This window comes from Pogona vitticeps, chromosome 4 (assembly GCF_051106095.1).
Source record: "Pogona vitticeps strain Pit_001003342236 chromosome 4, PviZW2.1, whole genome shotgun sequence".
In the NCBI taxonomy this organism is placed as follows: Eukaryota; Metazoa; Chordata; class Lepidosauria; order Squamata; family Agamidae; genus Pogona; species Pogona vitticeps.
This window is the reverse complement of record NC_135786.1, coordinates 11,041,518-11,064,444: the sequence shown is the minus strand read 5'-3', so window position 1 is coordinate 11,064,444 and position 22,927 is coordinate 11,041,518. Positions and strand designations below refer to the sequence as shown.

Here is a 22,927-nt window from a genome sequence, read left to right as displayed (position 1 = left end):
GATATCTGTGTCCGCGGCCCGCTCCTGCCTAGGTCATGGACCGGTGCCAGGTTGCAGACCAGGGGTTGAGGACTTCTGATGTATAGGGTTCAATATTATCCATGGTTTTCAGCAAAGGTGCCTGGAACTGATTCCCTGCAGATACAGGTGTGCATCATTACAGAATGCCTAGGACCATTATAGGGCTTTCCTGTGAACTTCCCACCCCACTTTATTTCATTTATTATAAAAATCCCTGAATGGTTAATGGCAGTGCAGTGTGAAATATCAATAAATGCAGTAAAAACAAGATAACAGAACAAATAAAGCAATGAAATATTTTGCTATAATCACTAAGGGTGGCTGGCTCTATAAACAGGGCAGTGCAAACATTCTGCATATTTGGAGAGATCTACACTTTCTTTGCATGCAAGAAGTGTCAGGTTCCATTCCTGACACATATTTTTATTTATTTAATTAATTTCTATGCCACCCACTCTACTCAAAGGTCTCTGGGCGGCTTACAACAATTAAAATTCAATTAAAATACAATAAAAGATAAAATGATTAAAATAGAATTAAAATTGCCATCAGAACCCACAGTTGATGTTATTTCAATTAAAAGCCTTCTGGAACAGGAAGGTTTTGACCTGGCGCTGAAATGTCATCAACGTCAGCGCCAGACGAATTTCAGTCGGGAGGGCAAGCTGCCTAGAGTGGTCAATATGACCAGATAGGTGGGGTATAAATGGAATAAATAAATAAATAAATATAAATTCCATAGTCTGGAGGCAGCTGCCGAAAAGGCCCTTTGTCTACAAGCCATCCCTCTTACCTGCTTGAGGGATGGCTCTTTCAAAAAATCCATCTGTAAAGGATCTCTACAGAAACTGGGGAAACCGTGCCCTTAGAGGACAATGCCTCATTAGGGTGGACAGTCCTCAGTACAAGAATACTGTATTTTTCCGTGTATAAGACTATACTTTTGTCTAAAATTTTTAGACTAAAAATTGAGGGTCATCTTATACATGGAAGTAAGCTGAGGAGAGTACAGAAACAAGCAGAGGGGACAGCAGGGATCACATTGTTCCTGCAGGGCTTTGATCCCTGCTTCCCCCTCCACTTGCTAAGCCTTAGCAAAAGGAAAGCAGGGATCAAAGTGCTGCAGAGTCGCTTTGATCTCTGCTTTCCCCTCTGCTTGCTAAGTCCCATGGGGCTTAACAAAAGAAGGGGGGAAAGAATCAAAGCAATCCCGTGGCTGAATAAGGGGGGAAAAGGATCAAAATGATCCTCCAGTTGCGGGATTGCTTTGATCCCTTTCCTCCTCCTTTTGCTAAGCCCTGTGGGGCTTAGCATGAAGGGAGAAAGCAGGGATCAAAGCAGTCTTGCAGCACTTTGATCCCTTTTCACCTACACTTGTTAAGTCCAACTTAGTTTTCTTAATTTGGGGTTAGAAAAGTGGGGGAGCGTCTTATACATGGGGGCGTCTTATACAGGGAAAATACAGTAGCTTGAAAAGTTCACTTGCATAACAATAATTTTAGAATTGCAGAGCTGGAAGGGACCTTGTGGATCATCCAGTCCAGCCCCTCTCAAGGAGGCACAAATGAACTCCCAACCTGTCACCTAAACCATTGAGGTATCCAGCAGTACATGAGGGAAAGGTATTTCTTCAATAGCATAAATAGCTTGCTTATTATTAAAGCATGAAGACTGCAAAAAAAAAAGATGAGCAAAAATAAACATTCCATGCTAATTTTTGCTCAGTAATATTTTGATTTGTTTTTCGCTTTCATTCCAGATGCTGGATGAAAATCATCATCTAATACAGTGTATTATGGACTATCAAAGCAAGGGGAAAACAGCAGAATGTACTCAGTGAGTAGGATATTTATGTGTGGTGAAATATATTACAGTTTCTGAACATCTTCTGCCAAGTGTGACTGCCCATCGGACCAGGTCCTCACAGACCATGCATCTCCTGATATCAACACCTTGAGAGGTTCGGGAAAACAACAACCAGAAGCTGGGCCTTCTCTGCGGTGCCACTTTCCTTGTGGAATGTGTTGCCAGAGGAGTTACACCAGACTCCCTCCCTCCATGCTTTTAAAAAACAACTGAACCCAGAAGACTTTTCAGGAAGCCTTGGGGGAGGTTCTCCTCAGTTGATTAAATGTGTGGAGGAGGAAAGTGGGATCCTCTTTGGCCCTTCACAGTTTCTTTCCACCTGTCTTTTTTTAAAATTGTATTTTAAAAAAGTATTTTTATGATTTATGCTTTACGTTGTTGTACACCACCCAGAGCAGCAATTTAATAGATGAGCGGTATAAAGATTAAATAAAGTAAATACATTTATGTTTCTTTGCTAATTATCAGCAGATGAAAAGAATTCTGTCAGTGTTGAACTGCAAAGAATAACTAAGGCTTTTAAAAATGGCTGAATTTAAAGTTGACCTATTGAATAACTAAAGTAAATACAGTGGGGCCTCGCAAGATGATGTTAATCCGTTCCGTGGAAATCGCTGTCTTGCGAAATCAAATTTCCCATAGGAATGCACTGAAAATTAATTAATGCGTTCCTGGGGGGGGAAATTTTTAAAAAAAGGAACTTAAGGGGTAGGGAGCTGGGGAAGCACCATGAAAGGACTGGCAGAGGGTCCCCTTGCTGCGATTGCCAGCTTTGGAGGTCCCCCACCAGTCCTCTGATGGTGCACGAAAAACCTCCGAAGTGTTCTGAAGCCAGCACGGGTGATCGTAGAGCGAAAAAGCCCCATTGGAACCATCGTTTGGTTCCAATGGGGAACCAAAAACCCATCGTAAAGCGATTTCATCATCAAGCGGGGTAACCATCTAGTGAGGCACCACTGTACTGCAGCTAGAGTCGCCCATAGGATCAGCTGAATTTAGGAAGGCATTGACTCACCAAAGCTGCCCTAATTTGGTGGTGCTACTCTAGTTGTGACTTGCTACGCCAAGCGACAGGGTTCCCGTTATTGTCTCACAATATAGAATTAAAAAGTCTAATGCCTGTTCCATAATATGCCAGGTACAACCTCTCCTAAATTAAAACTGTCATCACACAGGACTTTTCTTCTTTTTTTAAAAAAGAAACTATTTTAATCCATAAAAATAAATCTGATAAAAAATTTAAGAATATAATTTAAACTTTAAAAAATGGTTTAAAAAACATTCATTTTTTATCTTCCCGGATAATGAACTTGACTAGAAACCTAGGTTTAGAAGGATCGCTTGGAAACCTCAAGAGTTGCTCCTGAGAGTGTAGATGTTCCTGAACGGGAGGGCTAAAATTGGGGGAGATTAGGTAAAAGGCAGCCTCTTGTTGTAGCACCATTAAAGGTTGTAGTCTACTTTTGGTCCTTTTTCCAAGAAAGCAGAGAATAAAAAGACAAAAAGATAGACTGGAGCAATTTAATTCAGAATAGGAGAGGCTATTTCTGGACAAACAAGTACAAGAGAGGGAGAACAATATATACTAGTAGGCATCAGGGATGGGGTGTGTTCAGACATGAGTCTGTGTTTGAAGACAGAGATGTGCCAGATGAATTTCTGTTTTCATCTGTGAAATACTCAGAACAGGAGAATGACATTGCAGGAGAAAGACTATACAGTACTACAAATATGTTCATATGAGTGCCATTGTTTCTTGCTATAGAAAAACAGGAGACTGGTAAATCTGGTTCCTGTTTCTCCACAGGGAGCTAGTATGTTATACTGAATAAAGTGATGGACTAGGACACAGGAGACCTGGGTTCAAATCCCCACTCAGCCATGGGAATTCAATTGGTAGGTTGGAGGCACTACTAAAACCATTCTTTAAATATTTCACATATCTTGAAAACCCTGTTAGCATTGCTATTAAGTTAGATGTGACTTGATGGTATGTAACAACAACTTCTGCATGACACATCAAAGGATCTTGTTGAATTTGCGAAGCAAGACATATTAGACTTGATGATTACAGTCACTCCAAAGAACTGAGGAGGGGAGAACCCTACTCTTCTAAAAGGAAAAAAAATACTTCCAACATGGTTTATTTTTGTCACATCCAAATTATATATTTCTTTTGGTTATAGGTATCAACAAATCTTGCACAGAAATCTGGTTTACTTAGCAACGATAGCAGACTCAAACCAAAATATGCAGTCCCTGCTTCCTGCTGTAAGTACTTGCATGAACAACAAAATCTAGTTCATTTAGAATTGACGGCTGAGATTTACAGAAGCTGGTTACTGTAAGTGAAATCTTTTGATGGATTCTTCACACAAGAAAATTAACAATGCTGAGAACAAAACGGCCAATATTGGCTGGCCTGGAGATAATTTTCTATTGCATATCATCTAGGGTCAATAAGACGGGCATAACAAGTAGTTTATTGTCTTCAAAATATATTTGGTAAAATACTTAATAAAATTCGGTACAATACATAAACAATTTCTGTATTGTTTAATATTGTTTAATTCTGTGGTGTTTGAATAATAATAGTATTTTTCCCCTGTACATTTGCGGAATTACTTTACTGCCTACTTCTTGGGAAACTTAATTCTCTCACAGTACAGTTCCCAGAATCTGCATGACATACTGTGTACTGAAGTCCAAAAAGCTGACTTTTCAGAGCAGGTTGAATTTGGCCATGTGAAAATGTTGTATCTATTCCTGTGAAGATACAGGAAAAATCCCATTTTGACTTTATCAGCACACAAAAGCCACGCACACGGTCTAGTAGTCTGACTGATTTGGTATACGGCAGTTTCTTTTTAGGCTTTCCAGCGTATTGCTGTTTCTTTTCATTAGAAGTTATTTGATCAAAAGGATGATACGCTTGAGATCATTAGTTCAGAAGAAGGCAGGATATTTCTGTATAAAAAAGTATAGCAGAGGGACAGGCCCCTCTCTTGGACGCACATCTTAACGTGACAGAGGGTTTAAATGTGTCAGGGAAACCAAGGGTAATATCTTGAGGGGGCTAGACTTTATTACGAGTCTGGACTCCTAGTGGGGTCACCCAGGCCAGAATGGTCAGAGGTAAGACACCAGACTAAAATGGATCCACCCTCTTTAGGATTAACCATCACATCAGTGATGTGAGAATTGTGGTGCTGGAGGAGACTCTTGAGAGTCCCCTGGACTGCAGAGAGAACAAACATATCCATTTTGAGGGAAATCAACCCTAAGTGCTCACTGGAAGGACAGATCCTGAAGCTGAGGCTCCAATACTTTGGCCATCTCATGAGAAGAAAAGACTCCCTGGAAAAGACCCTGATGTTGGGAAAGTGTGAAGCGAAGAGGAGAAGGGGACGACGGAGGGCGAGATGGTTGGACAGGGTCACCAAAGCGACCAACATGAATTTGACCAAATTCTGGGAGGGGGTAGAAGACAGGAGGGACTGGCGTGCTCTGGTCCATGGGGTCACGAAGAGTCGGACACGATTTTAACAACTGAACAACAACAAATCACACATGTGGATGAGAATGGATAGTTCCAATTGTGATGGGATAGAGAAACTTCTGGATGGCAGGTACTTGGCGGCCGCAGTAGTTGAAGGTGACACAGGCAGAGGATCTGTCATAGAAGGTGAAGTTGCACTCAAACTAATTCTTGAAGAAGGTGGCAGTGGTAAAAAAAAAACTTCTGCATATTTCATGCTTTCAAAACCCTATGATGAGACAATCCAAAATGAAACAAGAAATAGTGCTGAAAGATGAAATTACAAGGTCAGGAGACAGTTAATCAAGTCCAGGGAAGAGCTGAGGATAATTGTGCTGGGCCTAATGAAGCAACTGAATAAAGCTGCATGGCCAAGCTCCAACTTTCTTTCTGTTGTTAATATACCAAAAAATGAAGCTGTCGTGCAGTTTCCCTAGAAGCTTTAGTTCTTTGGGAGGCACCCTTTAGAGAGCCTAAAGGGCAGCAACACTGTGACTTCCGGAGTCACCACTACAGCAGCTTCATTAGTGGTACGTCCACAACAGAAAGCAAGGCAGAGCTAGGCCTTGGTCAAGGTGAGCAAAATGTAGATGTCTAGGTGTGGGTTTGTCAGCTGGAAGTTCCAGAATTCTGACTGAGGCATTCTTGAAGATTTCTGGGAGTTGGAGTCTAAAAAATCAGAATGGCACATTCCGAGTAGTTGCTGCTCTGCAGAGGATGATACATTTGGTTTACAAATAGCATCACAGCAGGATGCTGATTTTTCAAGGCAAGGCAAGTTCGTATTAAAATATTTACCTAGTGTATCCCTTTTTTTGCATTTAAAAACCAAATATTATCTAAAGCATTGTTCTGGCGGTGTTCCCATCTACGAGCAGTAATGGTAAGATCAGTGTGTGTGTCTTCTAATTGACTCACTGCTAATTGAAATAAATTCAAAAGAGCAGAGCTGCCATTGTAGAACATGTTACTGTTTCTTCTTTTCTCATTAGTTCATCTTCCCACATGTTAATGTTTCATAACTATGTGTGTCGTTGTAATGCAGAATGTCTAGGTATCTCCTTTGCTTAACAAAATGCAAGTCTGGATTCCTCCTGGGTTGCTTCGATGAATGAGCCAATTATACATAATATTTCCATAGCCATTGATTTGCCTATGATTGCAAATCCTGATTCATGAGATGACTCAGTATTAAATCATAATAATGGCAGGAGTTCTGCTGGGCCAAACAGCCAAAATGATGCCCTCTTAAGAAACCCCTCTCACTGAATCTTTCCTTTCCTTGTTATCTTGTCTTCAGCCACCGACGCAAAATATGTCCCTAGGCCCGGGAGGAATGAATCAGAGTGCATCCAACCAGTCTCTCCATCCACAGAGCAACCTCAGTGATGCAATCGGGACAGGCCTTCCGCCTTCCTCCCTCATGCAGAGTCAGATTAGCAACGGTGAGCTTTCCATGGTTGCCTGGCAACTGCATCGTGTGAATGCCTGGATGTGCTTCCATAGTGGCCTTTTATGGCTGTTTAACTGGCCTCTTGGGCATGTTGAAAGCCTCAGCGCAGGCTTAAATATGCACAAATCACTTTGCATTTCAGAAGGTTGCTGCTCGTACTTTGCCAAAGTGGGCTTCTTGAAGGAAGCGCTGATAATACGAAAACTGAGACTGGTTCTGTTCAGATCATTAGCCCTACTGAGCACTGATTTCAGCAGCTTGCAGAATGCAGACGAGCGCAGGATGCCAGCATGAACATTCTTGCTTTGCAATCTTATAGGGTACAGTTTCCCACCCTGGGGGGTCACGGCCACCCAAGGGGGATGTAAAGTGTTTTTTGGGGGTCATTGTGGCTATTTTTAGTTTCAATTACACAATGCTGTTTTATTTTAATCCTCTTGGCCTGTAGAGGCAACCTAGAGTTCTTAGTTATTTCTGTACCCCTTTAGGTGGATTTCCCCTTTTTTTGCATGCGCCTCATGCCTACCCCCTTCGAAAAAGCCGATCTCTCTGCTGTGCCACATCCTTCTTTGGAGGACTGATGTCAGCCCTTCAGACCCAAGGGTTAACTCAGCTCCAAGAGGCCGGAATAAGGCAAGCACGCAGTGCATGTCAGGGATGCCGATACCCAAAATGGCGGCAGGATTGAGATGTGGTTCCTGGGGATGTGGTTTCACCTGGAATTCCAGGAATCCTTTACCATTAGCCCTGCTGGCTAGGACATCTCGCTCTGCCTTTCACTCCGCCCGGGTGCAGTGATGGTGGCACAGTGAAGGGAATGGGAACCTGGGTGGGGAGATGCCTTTGGGCCACACCAGAGTTTTGGAGGAGGAAGCCAAGAGGGGCAAAAAGGTGAGAGAGGAGAAGAGCAGCACAGAGGCTTCTGCGGTTTAACCCACAGCACCACGACGTCCCCTCGAATAACAAACTTAGATAAGCTGAAAGGCTAAAACCCAGGGACTTAGTCATGGATATGAAAAGCCTGTGTGAAGAGCTGGGTCTTCAACTGGCGGTTGAAGGATAAAAGGGAAGGGGGCTAACTCTGGTTTCCTTCTTTGCTCTCTGCTTAGGACCCAATCATGTATCTATGCAGCAGTCAGGCCAGAACACCATGCCCACCACTTCCCTCAGCATGACGGTCAGTAGCCATGGAACAGGATCCGGCTACAGCCATACAGTGCCTGCATCACAGAATGTGCCCTTGCAAGGCCAGGGAACAATCGGCAACTATGTCTCACGGACAAATATCAACATGCAGTCTAATCCAGGTATGGCTGGCTTGGCCTGGCCTTTTTGTTATTCTTGAGTAAACCCATTCTTGTACGAAGCAGTGGTTCCCAACCCACATGTGGTTTGACCTGGAATTCCAGGAATTCTTTACCGTTAGCCCTACTGGCTAGGACATCTGGTAGATGATGTCCAAGATCGTCTTGGGATCCAGGTTGAGAACCACTGGTATAAAATGTCAGAGCCAGTGTGTGTTGTAGGATGAGGGCTGGGGAGAGAGACTGTAGATTTAGATTCAGAATAGGACTATTGAAGAAATCTTATATAGCTTTGAGGCTTGCTTACGTTTGTCCTATATTACTTATTTAGTTAGCAGAAATGTCTCTTTTCAAACAAGAGAGCCACTCACTGCTCTCGAGAGCTTTACAGTAGTTAAAAAAATAATAATAATAAGGGGAAAGAACATGGGAGAAACACAGCATTTTGAAGATTGATCGCTGTAAGACATGGTGAACTTTTTATTTCTTAGACTTCATTGTGAGGCTTCAGTTTTTCTCAGGGTTTGTCATTCAGAGAATTTGAAGATATCTGTATGTTACAGTCTCCATGATGCACCAGCAAGCAGCAACGTCGCATTACAATTCTGCACAAGCGGGGACTCAGCACTACCAAGGGCAGTCGTCCATTGCCATGATGAGTCAGAGTAACCAAGGCAACAGCATGATGGGGCAACGGCCGATGGGCCCGTACCGGCCTTCCCAGCAAGGTAAATTTTTTTTAATGGTGAGCAGCATTATAGATGTCTCAGTGCCATTGTTATTATGGAGATGTGTGCTTGGATGTTGTCTGTGGGTATTGAGTAGTGGAATTCAGCTTAGCTTCATAGCTTTTAATTCTTTGGCATCTTCTATTCTCTCTCTCTCCTGCCCACTTCTTCCCACGGCAGTCCTGACTTACTATGTTATAGCTCCAAAATACAAAGCAGCAGGCAGGGAGTTACTTGGTAAAAGTAAAGGTTCCCCTTGACATTTAGTCCAGTCGTGTCCGACTCTGAGGCACAGCGCTCATATCCATTTCCAAACTGTAGAGCCAGCGTTTGTCCAAAGACCGTTTCTGTGGTCACGTGGCCAGTGCGACTTAGACACGGAACGCCGTTACCTTCCCACCGAGGTTGTCCCTATTTATCTACTCGCATTTTTACATGCTTTCGAACTGCTAGGTTGGCAGGAGCTGGGACAAGCGACGGGAGCTCACTCCGTTGTGTGGATTCGATCTTACGACTGCTGGTCTTCTGACCTTGCAGCACAGACGCTTCTGTGGTTTAACCCGCAGCGCCATCACGTTCCTCAGGTAGTTACTTAGCAGCTACCAATTTTCCCATCCTGGAATACGCACAGTGACTTGTAGAACAGCCTTTTGTAAATTGTTGTGGTGGAATTATCTGAAAGCAGGACTCTTCTGTGCTTTTTTAAAAAGTAGTTTACACTTGGAATATAATTCTCAGGAGAATCTACTCTTAAATCGAATTCATGCAGCAGTTGGCTAGGAAGTATGAACTGGATGCTTCTTGCCTTAGGCAGAATGATGGTGTTTAAAAAGCTGTTACTGTCCCTACGGATGCCTACCTGCTGTTCTAAATTCAACAGATATGAAGGCATAGTATGTTTACAGTGATCCTTGATCAAAAAGGAAAATAAATTCTTGCAACACAAGAATGTGTCTGGAGTTTCTCACTGCTCATAGTGAAGTGAGGAGAGCTAATTGCAATATGAAGCTGTCTCTCTGTCTGTGTAATACTTCTGGAGTCAGCTGGCAGTCATTCCATAGCCTTGCCTTTTTTCTATTTCACACTATCTTTGATACTACTAGAGGTCATATATATCTGTCATCATATTCAGGAGCCATGAGTAACCTTGTTTTCCCTGTTCATTACATTTTTAAATACACCAAAGTAGTCTGCCATCACTGCTTCTAATGGAAAGCAATTGTATGATTTAATTGAGCACTATGTGAACAAAGGAACATAGGAAGTGGCCATTGGTCTGTCTAGCTCTATACAGTCAAATTTGATTGGCAACAATCGAGGTAAGATCCTTTCCTGGCCCTTCCTAAAGATCCTTGGTATTAACCAGTGATCACCCATCTAAGCAGTAACCAGTCTCAACTCTCCTTAATTTCCAAAATCACAAGTGTTATCAGGGTATAGTGGTGAAGAAAAACAGTACTTCCATTTTGTCTGTCCTGGATTTACACCAAACTTTTCTCAGTATGGAACCAGCACTTGGAAAATTCACCTTTAAAAACTCCATCCTTAGAATCCTCTTCCAGTGGTTACCAACTTTGGGTAACCCAGGTGTTCTTGGACTGCAACTCCCAAAAGCCTCAGCCAACACAGCTGGTGGTGAAGACTTCTGGGAATTGCAGTCTAAGAACACATGGGTTACCCAAGGTTGGGAACCACTGCTCTAGCCAGCATGGTCTGTGTTCTGTGTGTCTACAAGTAGGGAAGATGGCGAATAAGTTGGCTGTAAGAGGCTCTTTCATCTCACTTGGATGTCACTGTAGACTGACTAAGATACTTTTCTTTCTGTTTTGTAGGTTCTTCTCAGCAGTACATGGGCCAGGAAGAATACTACAGTGAACAGTACAGCCATGGGCAAGGGTCATCAGAGCCCATAAACCAGCAATATTATCCTGATGGTAATTCTGCACCACACTTGGGTAACTTGTTTGCACACGCTGTTGAACCGCAGGAAGCTTCTGGCACTTACGACAGAATTAAAAAAGCAAAGGCCCAATCTTTACACACAGATAGTCCTGAAAACCAGACACATTTAGTTCAGTGTGGGTTTCTTTTTAGCACATTGAAAACTCAAGATCACAGTTATCAGGGATCAAGCTGTGGTGATGGTGGGGGACACAGGACACATAGCTGGATGAGGGAGAAGATTTTGTTAAGTTTTTGGTGAGCTGAGGAAGAGAAGTAGCTTTGGCTATGAAGGCACAAAGCAAGTATCCAGAATGGAGCAAGTAAATGATATTCACATAATATCACATAATTTCAAGAAAGAAATGATGGCCATCAATGTGTGTACCTGCTTCAAAGATATGTATATAAAGGAATTATTAGACACCATAATTGGCATTTCAGTGTGACACACCAGTTTAGTCTGAAGTCCAGATCACAGCATTCCATTGTTTCATCAAGATATACCCTTTGTAGATGTTTTTCTGAAAGCATAAATAGAAAGTTGCTTGGATGTAGAGAGCCGGGGTGATCAGGCAGGGAAAAGAGAGGCTTCCAATCCTCTGCTAGGGTCCCAGTCCAAATGCTTCTCCCGCACTTGCCTTTTTGTTTAAACATGCACATGGAAACAATTACGAAATGTGTAAATAATATTAGATGTTTTATGGCCATCACAGTTACTAACCAAACAGAAAGGAGAAGTGAAACAGGCTGATTCAGAGATGAAAGGCTTAGATGGAGAGAAACGCCTGACCAGTGACTTAAAATTTTGCTTTATAAAAGCTGAGCTAGGTCCATGTAAAGAACTCTTGGCTGCCGGTGGAAACAGAAGCTCCACCCTTTCACTGCCGGCATCCGTGCTGTGAGAACAGATCATATGATATCATTACACCGAGCATTTCCCCACCTTTTCCATGTGGCATCCAGTGAAACAAAAAAGAATTAGGGGCAACTCTCACATAAGGGTCCATACATTTTGTGATAGCTAGTGTAACTGAGGGAAGTAGAGGGCCGGCATAGGATTGTGATTTTCACATCAGCCGCACATTGTTTACTTCAGGTCCTTGCTGGATTCAAATGAGCCATGTGTTTCAGGCCAGGCTGGTCAGGAAGTTATTGCTGATAACAGCTCCTTGGCTTGATTCTGCGGATTTCTCATATTATCCATTATCCTAACACCAACGCAGTACCAGTTTCAGGATTCCCCCAGTGTGGTCAGGGCTTCCATTCATGTGGGCAGAATTCCTTGTGATCATTTGGTATGTCTTGCTGCTGAGGGATGGATTAAGGCAAGGCAAGGAGATGAAGCAATGATGGAAGTTAGATAGAAGTCAAATAAATAAGCAAATACATCCTTTATCCAGGGTGTGTGTAAGGGGGAAACTGCTTTTCAACAGTTTGGTAAAAATCTGCAATTCAGAAAAATCGGAGTTTGAAACTAGTACCTTTTCTTTCAGGTACTGAGATAACAATCTTTTTATCAACATGTCCAGTTCATGTTTGGTTTATGTTTGTTATGTTCACCCTGGAGTTTGCATCCAGTGGAGTTACTGTAATAAATTTTTTTATTATTCTTCAAGGGAGGGTTGCAGTTTCATAAAGAAGGGCTAAGGACCTTTAATAGATGTTTTCATACCTCTACACCAGGCTTGTCCAACCTGCGGCCCGAGGGCCGCATGCGGCCCAGTGCAATTCTTTATTTTTAAAGAAATTCCAAAGTTTCAAGTTACACTGCCGGCGCTTGCGGGCAGAATGTGGCCGGGGCATGTCACAACAGTAGAGGGGGAGAGAGGGAAGGAAGGAAGGAGTGGGAGGGGAGGGGACAGGGGGGCTGCGTGACTGCATTGCGCCATCCCCGTCAATAGGTAGACCCCCTCCCGGCCCATAAAGCTGCTGGAGTCGAAGCTGGCAGCCTCTGCTGTCTGAGATCGCAGCTGCCGATAAGCACGCTTGGAGCGAGGCTGTGGAGAATGGCTAGGGCTGCCCCCCCATGCGGCCCAAAACAAATTTATGTGCGGCCCAAAACAAATTTTCATGTTCTAATGTGGTCCAGGGAAGGTGAAAGGTTGGACACCCCTGCTCTACACGATGGTTTCTACTCCCATGTAATTTCACTTTCATTGTTTTAGTTCTCCATTTCTGATGTATCTTTGTCTCCCCTCATCCTTTTGGCTATTTGAGTATAGGTCACAGTGATTACGCCTACCAGCAATCATCTTACTCTGAACAAAGTTATGACAGATCGTTTGAGGATTCCACACAGCACTACTATGAAGGCGGTAAGGAGAAACATTGTGGAAGCTTTGCTTGCAGACTGTATCACACTGGGTGCGTATGTACGCATATGTGACTGTGCATGTACGTGTACACACGCTTCCACTCTTGCATGCAATGTTTTAAGCAGAGTGAATAGTCAAAGAGCCAAGGTCTGAGGAAATGGACTTGTTGATGAAGGCTCACCTTGAAATATAGCAGTTAGTCCTTAAAGTGCCACAATGTTTTTGTTTTCTTTGTTTTATTTTTCTTTGGCTTGGCCCGATAAACATAATTATTTATATTGATATTTTGTCAAATAAATGCAAGCTACATCTGGGAGCCAGAGTCAAATGAGAGTCTAGCAGATCAGGAAAAAGGGCTGAACCATAATAATCGGTGTCGCAGGAAGTGTCACAGGTAATCCACCCCCTCCCATGATCTGAAATATACAGCATACCAAGTGATACATTCTACAAGATTACTCTTGTCTGTTTCAGCTCTTTATTTGTATCCCACAAAAGAGCTTGGGAAAGTATTGTTTGGGGGCTACAACCTCCAGAATGGTGCAGCCAACATGGCCAATAGGCCAAAAAAACTCAAAATATGGGCATGTTTACACATCTTTTTAAAATATTTTTTAATTCTACCCTGAGAAAACATCATAGCATAGTTACCCGACTCCCTATGAAGCACATCATTAGTAGCATGCAGGAAAAAGAATGAAATATAGGCCTCGAAGAATCAAACTATCAACAAAATAAGAATGTGCAGAGCAGAAAATTAAACACTAATTACAGTGGTGCCTCGCTTTACGTTCGCTCCATTTAACGACGAAATTGCATTACGACGAACTTTTTGCGATCATTTTTGCGATCACTTTAAGATGTTTCCTATGGGGGAGTTTCGCTTTGCAATGATCGGTTCCCTGCTTCGGGAACCGATTCTTCGCAAAACAATTTTCGGACAGCTGATTGGCGGTTTCAAAATGGCCGCCGAGTAAACAAAATGCCCCCCCCCCCGCTGTTTTCTGGGACGGATTCCTCGCTGCACAGGCAGCGAAAATGGCCGCTCTATGGAGGATCTTCGCTGGACGGTGAGTTTCCAGCCCATCGGAATGCATTAAACGGGTTTTAATGCATTTCTATGGGCTTTTTAATTTCGCTTTACGACATTTTCGTTCTACAGCAATTTCGCTGGAACGAATTAACATAATGCGAGGCACCACTGTATCTTATTCGTTTGTAACAGCTATTGCAAAATATCTTTTACTGTTGATCCCAAAAGCTCTTGAAAGGCTTGAGAGTTATCTGGCATAGAACAGACCACAGAGTCAGTTCCAAATAGTCCTGTCTGGGAAGGGGGCTGGACAGCTGGGGATACCACCAGTGAATGTAGTAGCTGCTTCCCAAACCTTTATTAGCAGGTGCAACCTGCGCATGAGCTCTGGAGATGGTCTTACAGTTCTGGTAGGTAAATACAGATAAAAGCAGTCCTTCAGGTAGCCTGGTTCCAAGTTGCATAACTTGAAGTCAGCTGTTTCTGTTGGAAACTTACTAGTAAGGGAGCCTAGGTGAAAAAACACTCATATGCGAAGACTAAAACTGCCAGTCCTATTCAAAAGTCATGCTACCCATTGATATTGATTTATTGATTGATTAATTGGATTTGTATATCATCCATTTGGCTACCAATGCCACTCTGGGCAGTTCGCAGCAAAATAGACAACAGTAACGCCTTAAATAATAACCACAAAAACATAATAATACAGAAAATGAAATAGACATATAATTAAGCTAAAAAAGGCAACTTAAATAAACTTTCCTGAAGTTTATTTTCGAAGGCAATTAAAAGCGTCCACGACTTGTAGGAATCTAAACAGGAAGTTACCAAAGCATGGTGTGAACTTGACCCTATGTGGATCTAGGATTCTGGCTAAGCTAGGAAACAAACCTACTGACTTTTCTCTTTTTAGGAAATTCCCAGTATAGCCAGCAGCAGGCGGGATATCAACAAGGAGCTGCACAACAGCAAACATATTCACAGCAGCAATACCCAAATCAACAAAGTTATCCAGGACAACAACAAGGATATGGTGAGGAAATCTGTACGGTTGTCTTGTGTAAAGTATGCATGACTCTGCACACAACCAATTCAAATTGGATCAGCTTGGGGGAGACTTAAAACTCTTCCTTGCTAGTTTTTTTTAATTTCAGAATCCCCATCTTGTCATGCAGAGGGTATTTAAAAAGAGAGGAAAAATTAATACAAGGGTGCATTGCTCTGGAATCCATAGGCAGGAGGGGATTTTGAAACTAAGACCAAGTGGATATGAGGTTTAAACCTTCTCAGGTTCCTTTGTTTGACAATAAAAATACTGTAATGATCTTAAATTGTATGTAAGTATTTAATGTGGTGCCTTATTTAATCCCTTGCACTCCTAGGTTGACATAATGCATATGTTATTTTAAAGGTTGGAGAGAGATTTTAGACCATCAAAGACCTTCAAGCTCCCTTTCTTAAGCCCCTGACCACCCATTGGTTGTTCATTAGAGAGGAGTCCTAAGGATATGATATATTCATCTTTCAAACCTGGACCAAGGATTTTACTGTTCTCTTCCCAGGTCCTGCCCAGGGAGCTTCATCACAATACTCAAGTTACCAACAGGGACAGGGACAACAGTATGGAAGTTACAGAGCTTCACAAACAGGACCATCCGCACAGCAACAGAGGCCTTATGGCTACGAGCAGGTAAATTAAGGAGGGAGAAAGGCCTTCTTTTCAAAAGCTATATTGTGCAGGGTAGTTTCCCCAGTAAATCTCCTCTCGGGCATTGGCTGCATGGCCGCCCCAGGACAACAAGCTTTGCATTTACGAGGTGAGAGTACATTAGTTCCCCCAGCGAGGCAGATCCCTGAGACCTAAATGCCTGAGCGATCAAACTTGCTAGTTAAGCTTGTGTTTAACCCCAAACACCCAACCACGAAACAAAGGACGCTGGGATGGGGAGGAGAGAAAAGCTTGTGGCATGATGAACAGGACCCCTTTTCAAAACTTACAGAAGTCCTGCTTCCAACAGTGTGTTGCCTGTGTTATCTTGTTCCTTCCCCAGGAATGTTGAGGGGTGTGGGTGGAACGGGAACCAGGTTTTTCTTGGTAGTAGAAAAAGGGACCCAAAATCTGGCTTTGGTTCCAGTTACTGCAGATTTGCTTTTATAGTCATGCATGCTCTGCAGGTATCAACTAACCTTACCTGATGTGTCTTCTACAGTAGGTAAGACCAAATCCAAAGGCAAAGTCCAAAGGCAGTCCAGGGTCAAACAGATGAGAGTTCAGTATTAAGGCAAGAGGATCAGGAAGACTGTAACTCAGCACAGACATTGATCCAGCAACTTTGCCTGTCTAAGACCGACGCTTGTAAGCCTGAGCTTCAACCTTTTTGAGCCCGAGTGCCCAAACACAAAATCAACTTATTTATTTCAAAGTGCCAATACTGCAATTAAAACCCGAATGCTGAGGTTTTAGTTTAGAAAAAAACAACCACTCTTGCACTGCAAGGGTTAAGTGCTTATTTGTTTGTTTTTTTCCTATGGACGAGATAAACAAATATTTACCAGTCCTCCAACCTCCATTGGGCTAGACCGGTAATGGTCGCCATTGCACCCCTCCGCTGGACCACTGCACCAGCAGAGGGGAGTACCAAAATCTGGGATCAGAGGGCGGGTAAGTATTTCTCTATGGTGACTTACGGCTCGTGTGCCCACAGAGAGGGCTCTGTGTGCCAGCTGTGGCACGCGTGCCATAGGTTCGCCAACACTGTTCTAGAGCAGGCTTGTCCAACCTTGGCCCTCCAGATGTTCTTAGACTACAGCTCCCAGAAGCATTCACCACCACCTCTGCTGGCCAGGATTTCTGGGAGTTGAAGTCCAAGAACATCTGGAGGGCCAAGGTTGGACACCACTGTTCTAGAGCCTCATTCAGAGGTTTGGTTCTTTAAGAGAGCATTGCTCACATGAATCCTTCTACTCATCAAGAAACCTGCTGTGCAAGCAGGTACTCTTTCTTAGAGCCACTAGCCTAGCCTGTCGAGACACAGTGGGCCCACTTCTCCCTCTGAGTTCTCACCTTTTGTGGAAGAGGGTGGAATTTGGAGCCTTCTCCTCAATGGCCTTTGATCTTCTAGGGCAGTGGTTCTTAACCTTGGGTTGCTCAGGTGTTTTTGAACTGCAACTCCCAGAAACCTCAGCCAGCACAACTAGTGGTGAAGGCTTCTGGGAGTTGCAGTCCAAAAACACCTGAGTAACCCAAGGTTAAGAACCATTGTTCTAGGGCAGTGGTTCTTAACCTTTGTTACTCGGATGCTTTTGAACTGCAACTCCCAGAAACCCCAGTCAGGACAGCTGGTGGTGAAGGCTTCTGGGAGTTGCAGTCCAAAAACACCTGAGTAACCCAAGGTTAAGAACCATTGTTCTAGGGCAATCTGCTGCTCTCTTCGCCACATGTGCTCTGCTCCTTAATTTGGTTCACAAAGCTCTAGATTGTCTTCCGAAATTCCCCCCCCCTCCATATTGGCATGATACACATGGACAATTCTGACAAGAGAATTTTTCACACATTGCCCAATTACAGATGAAAGCTAACTGCTGTTCTAGGTGGGAGATGGTTTGCAACCACACACACTTGCTTTATCCCAAAATACTTGTTTTCAAGGCAAAGAATGTGGATCAACATCACTTCCATTGTATTGACAGCCCAGTCCTACGTTGTTTAGTCTTTTTTGTTCAATAGAAACGATGAAGAATCTTGTCGCAATTTAAAGATTAAAAGGTTTCATTTGGTTTCTCTGGAATTTACTCCCACCTTACCGTTCCTTGCAATCCCTGTGGAGGAAGCAGGACTCTTAAAGCTAGTTTACAGAAACAACCCTGTCATAAAAACATTGCACTCTTACATCTACAGAAATGGCTGCATGACTTTTTCTTTCTCTGTCATTGTTAACAGGGCCAGTATGGAAACTATCAGCAATAAAAGGACAAGCATCTGTGTCAGATTTGTTTTGATATATATGTCCGTCTTCTGACCCTGGATGTGCGGGCAGTTTTTGATTACTTGTAATACGTTGGTTATCCTTTTAGCACAAAAGGAGCATCTGTACGTGAAACAGTATTCATTTCATGCTGGATATGAAGCAGTGCTCTACTGGTAACAAGGCAATGCTTTAATGGTTTGGTATATTTTGGTGCTGTGTATAGTATTGTATGTTGATACAATGCAGAAGTTCTTCCTTCTCCTTCCCCTGTCCCCTTTTGATGTTTTCAACTAGCTTTAGAGGTCATTTCATCAATGGAATTAGATGCGTTCACACACACGTTCCCTATTTTCTTTTCAAAAACTACAATATACGTCAGATGTGCAACTGAGTTGGTCCTTGTTCTTTGGTCATGCTGGTAGTTCAACAATGGTTTCTAATGTAAAATTCTAACCCAAATACATTACAGATTATTTTATATGCTCTGAAATGCATAGATTTTAATTGGACCATGACCAAAATAGGCTCCGTTTTTTAATATATAATTTATTTGTATTCTAAATCACACATGCTTAAAATATATGAATATATATTTGATTTGCTGACTCCAAGATGCAGCAGTAATTTTGTACAGTGAATCTAGGATTTTCTGCGGAATTTACTCCCATGTAAATGTGCTACATACCTTTCTGCCAGTTATTTATTGTTGCGGTTTTTGCTGAATTAACATGGGAATTGACCCTGTTATGGTAAGATTCTCATAATAGGTCAATACCAAAGAAGCATTCAGCCATGGAAACATGGGAACTTCTTCTAAACTGCTGGAGGGTATTCCATTTCAGTTGTCTGGAAATGTGACGAATTCGGTTAGGATGTGAATAAGAAATATTGAAGCTGGTTAACTGGAAATACTAATTCTTTTTTTGTTCTCTGATCAGAAAGTCCTCTTCCCAAGAGCACATATATAGGAATTATATTTTGTATTTTAGGATATGTTTATTCAAATTGTTGTGGGTTTCAGCCATGTACTTTAAAGAAAGAGTATTTGGAGAAGTCGGCCTGACAAGCCCCACTAATATTATATTGGATATTGCAAGTCAGGATCTTTTTTTTCTCAATCAACTTTCTTCCTTCAAGTTGTAAGTAAGATAACACACACACCAGACATCCTGCCCCATTATTAATTTACCACAGAGTAGAGCATTCCTGCATTGCCCACAGCCACAGTAGTTCCAATGTTCGGGAGGGGGGGGGGAAAAGTCATTTTGCTTTAGCATAAAAGAAAGTTATTGCAAATGCAGATATACAGTCTAATGTCCATGCATAAACAATTCCAGATTTATATTTTGAGGCATATGTGCTTAAGACTGCAGTCTTTAAAGACCTACAGTACTGTCTTCCAGTGCAAACATTTATACCATTTATAGCAAAATGAACAGGGGAAATAATTTAAGCCTTCATAATAGAATCCAGCTAAACCAATGTTGTTTGAAATCCCAATGGGTGCATCTGAAGTGTGTGGAATGCATCCTTGAAATCAGCAGGACTGACTTGAAGGACATAACTATAGATAGAACTGCCTCCTCCGTCTGCTGGAATAAAACCTGCTACTTTGGAAACTCTTCATCTGTTTTACCTGGGCTATGGATAAAACAAACACTAGTATTCAGTCTGTCAGAAGTCAGTATCATTTCATATCCCACTCACAAAATCAATATTAGCTGGAATTACAACCTAGTCTGCTACAGAATAATTACAGAGTGCAGACTAATGAATGTGTGAGTTTCCTAACCACCTAATGAGTTGCCTTTTTGTTTTTCAAGATTTTGCAGCAACTAGTACCCTGTTTCCCTGAAAATAAGCCCTAACCTGAAAATAAGCCCCAGTATGGTTTCTCAGGATGCTCATATTATAAGCCCTACTCCAAAAATAAGCCCTAGTTAAAAACCTAGTTGAAGCCCCATCCTCCACCATTGTGCAGCAACCAGAAGATGACATGACTGTAAAATAAAACATCCCCTGAAAATAAGCCCTAATGTGTTTTTTTGGAGCAAAAATTAATATATGACCCTGTCTTATTTTTGGGAATACACGGTATAATTAGAACTAAACAAAAATAGGTTGCAGACCTCTGCTCCGATAGTTTCTTCCTTGCTATTTTGGCTCAGATAGTTCAACAAAATTTCAAAAATTCTAAGACTGTGGACAGTTTGTTACAGTGGCGGCTAAACTTTTTGGGCCCAAGTGCCCAAACTTTAAAAAAGGAGAAAAAAACAGTGGGCAGTGTGCCGCTGTGGTGGCGGAACTGGAAGTGGCAGTGGAGGGGGGGAATCCCGGGTATGGAGATGCCTCGAGACCCCACTCTGGCTCCATTGCCAGTGCCAGCTACTTCGGATCCTGGCCCGCCGCCTGTTGAAGCACCAGCACCCTGACTACAGCCACCTCCTGAAAATTGGCTGTGGGGGATAAGGGAGTAAGCGATCTGGCAACTTATGGCTTGTGTGCCTGCAGAAAGGGCTCTGTGTGCCAGCTGTGGCACGCGTGCCATGGGTCTGCCATCACTGGTTTATTATATACAACAGACTGGACTCCACCTCCAAGAAATCCGTGGAAGGCCAGGAAGTGCAGACATTGTATTTTAGATGCATTGTTGCTATGGGGAGAAAAGCAGCATATATATAATATAAATACGTTAAAAATAAGTAGAAGTGCACTGAGCTTTTGGTGCAGCTTGCCTTCCTGTGTGAATGCACACGGGGACCTTGCCATAGGGACGGAAGGAAGGAAGGAAGTGCCTCTGCTGTCTCCACCTCTCTGCAAGGCCCTTCACAATTCTTTCTTAGCCTTGTTCATCTGTAACCAAGCGGATCCTACACCTCTACTGGAGAGCTGTCTGCATCTGAGCCAATACATGGCTGGTGACTGGGACTGCCACTTTCAGAAGGCCATACAGCTCTGGGAAGTCATTTTACAGTGGTGCCTCGCTTAACGAGCGCCCTGTTTAACAACGAATCCACAAAGCGATGTGGATTTTGCGATTGCAAAAGCGATCGCATTGCGACGTTTTAAATGGCCAAAAATCTCATTGCGATGATCAGTAAGCGTTTCGCTTACCGGTCTTCGCATTGTGATGTTTTAAAAACAGCTGATCGTCGGTTCCAAAATGGCCGCCTGAAAAAATGGCTGCCCGCAGCATTTTCGCGCAGTTTCCTTGCATACCGGGTGGCGAAAATGGCGGCTGTATGGAGGATTTCCGCATAGCGGTGAGTTTTCCCCTCATAGGAATGCATTAAATGTGTTTTAATGCGTTCATATGGGCTTTTTAGTCCCGCATAGCGACGAATCCGGATAGTGACGATTTTTTCAGAACGGATTATCGTCGCTATGCAGGGCACCACTGTATCTCCTATCCTGCCACAGCTAGCACTGATCACTACTGGAGCAATAATGTAGCTTTCCCACAATTTACCGAGCTCATGGGCATTTCCTGCCTTCCGATGCTGGCTTTCCACTCCTGCATATCCTTTCCCTACTGCACGGGGCCCTAGACATCTCTCAGCTCTGAAAGTAAGCACAGCCCAATGCATAGATGATAAATAAAGGAAGCAAATGTCACTTTAATATTTATTTATATTGTATACATACAAAGGATGATAAGATGCCAACAGTTGGTTATTAAAATATAGTAGACCAACCAAGTTTTTTTCTTTTTAGAATGATTACGGTAAATGTATTTGAATATTGTCCAGAGAATGGTAGCAACAGCGGGTACTGTGCCTGTTTATATGCTGCTGTGGCCAAAGGTACACGGTACTACACATAGTGTGGTGTAACAGATGTGGTTTATGTAGGCTTTGCAGCATTATTTTGCTTATCTCTGGTACAGAAATCTTTTGTACCTTGGTATAGTGGACAGTGTGCAGTTTCTGCACCAAGACCAAGTTTGGTTGGTTGGAGTGAAAGAAGAATGTAGTTTATTTATATTACTTAAGAAATATTTTCATGATATGATTGATTGTTCGGAATTCCAAATGCTTTAAATTTTATGCTGAGGTACCAGTTTCCAAAAACTGAACAGAGATGGGAGTCTACAAATCTCAAAGTTAGATGTTTAAAGAAACAATCCAGAGTTGTTGTTGTTTTTTTTAAAAAAAAAACACCAATTACAACCCAGCTATAGATGAAAATATTGACTGCAGGATAATTTATGAGTCCAAAGGATATAAAGCATTTCAATGGCAGTGTGCCATGGGAGATCTCTCATTGAAAATTTTTATTTAGGGTTTTGTTTAATAAATCAAAACATGGTTTTTGTGGGTTTTTCGGGCTCTTTGGCCATGTTCTGAAGGTTGTTCTTCCTGATGTTTCACCAGTCTCTGTGGCCGGCCCGAAAAGCCCACAACAACCATCAGATCCCGGCCATGAAAGCTTTCGAAAATTCAAAACAGTTGAAGAAAATTGTAAAAAAAAATGTAAAAGGGAGCAATAAGAAATTATCCAACATATCTAGCAGCACTAATAGACAGTCATCAGAAAGTAAAAGCAAAAGAGCCTCCCAAAGAAAGTCAATGTATGTTTGTGTACCTGCTCATTAAATGGAATATTTTTTCCTCTCGTCTTTTTCTTTTTCTTTCCTTTTCCAAAATCACATTCCATCAAGTACATTTAGGGCCCTCATGCCAACATTACTGTGCCATTTAGTATTAAGCATCCTTTTATCTCACTTGCTCAGTTCTCCCTGCATGTGAAGACCA

The 22,927-nt window shown here is 42.5% G+C and overlaps 1 protein-coding gene across 2 annotated transcripts in view; it reads left to right on the top strand.

Annotated features, from left to right (window-relative positions):
* The window catches only part of SS18L1 (SS18L1 subunit of BAF chromatin remodeling complex), a 31,173-nt gene extending 10,971 nt beyond the window's left edge, over positions 1–20,202 (top strand). For both annotated transcript variants that reach the window (XM_020808118.3, XM_020808115.3), the window contains exons 2-11: positions 1,781–1,857; positions 4,074–4,158; positions 6,726–6,870; positions 7,988–8,185; positions 8,746–8,910; positions 10,743–10,844; positions 13,077–13,169; positions 15,119–15,238; positions 15,768–15,895; positions 18,146–20,202. In XM_020808118.3, the coding sequence (XP_020663777.1) occupies positions 1,781–1,857; positions 4,074–4,158; positions 6,726–6,870; positions 7,988–8,185; positions 8,746–8,910; positions 10,743–10,844; positions 13,077–13,169; positions 15,119–15,238; positions 15,768–15,895; positions 18,146–18,172 (1,140 nt within the window). In that variant the 3' untranslated portion in view covers positions 18,173–20,202. The remainder of the gene's footprint in view (positions 1–1,780; positions 1,858–4,073; positions 4,159–6,725; positions 6,871–7,987; positions 8,186–8,745; positions 8,911–10,742; positions 10,845–13,076; positions 13,170–15,118; positions 15,239–15,767; positions 15,896–18,145) is intronic.
* Positions 20,203–22,927: the final 2,725 nt, after the last annotated feature.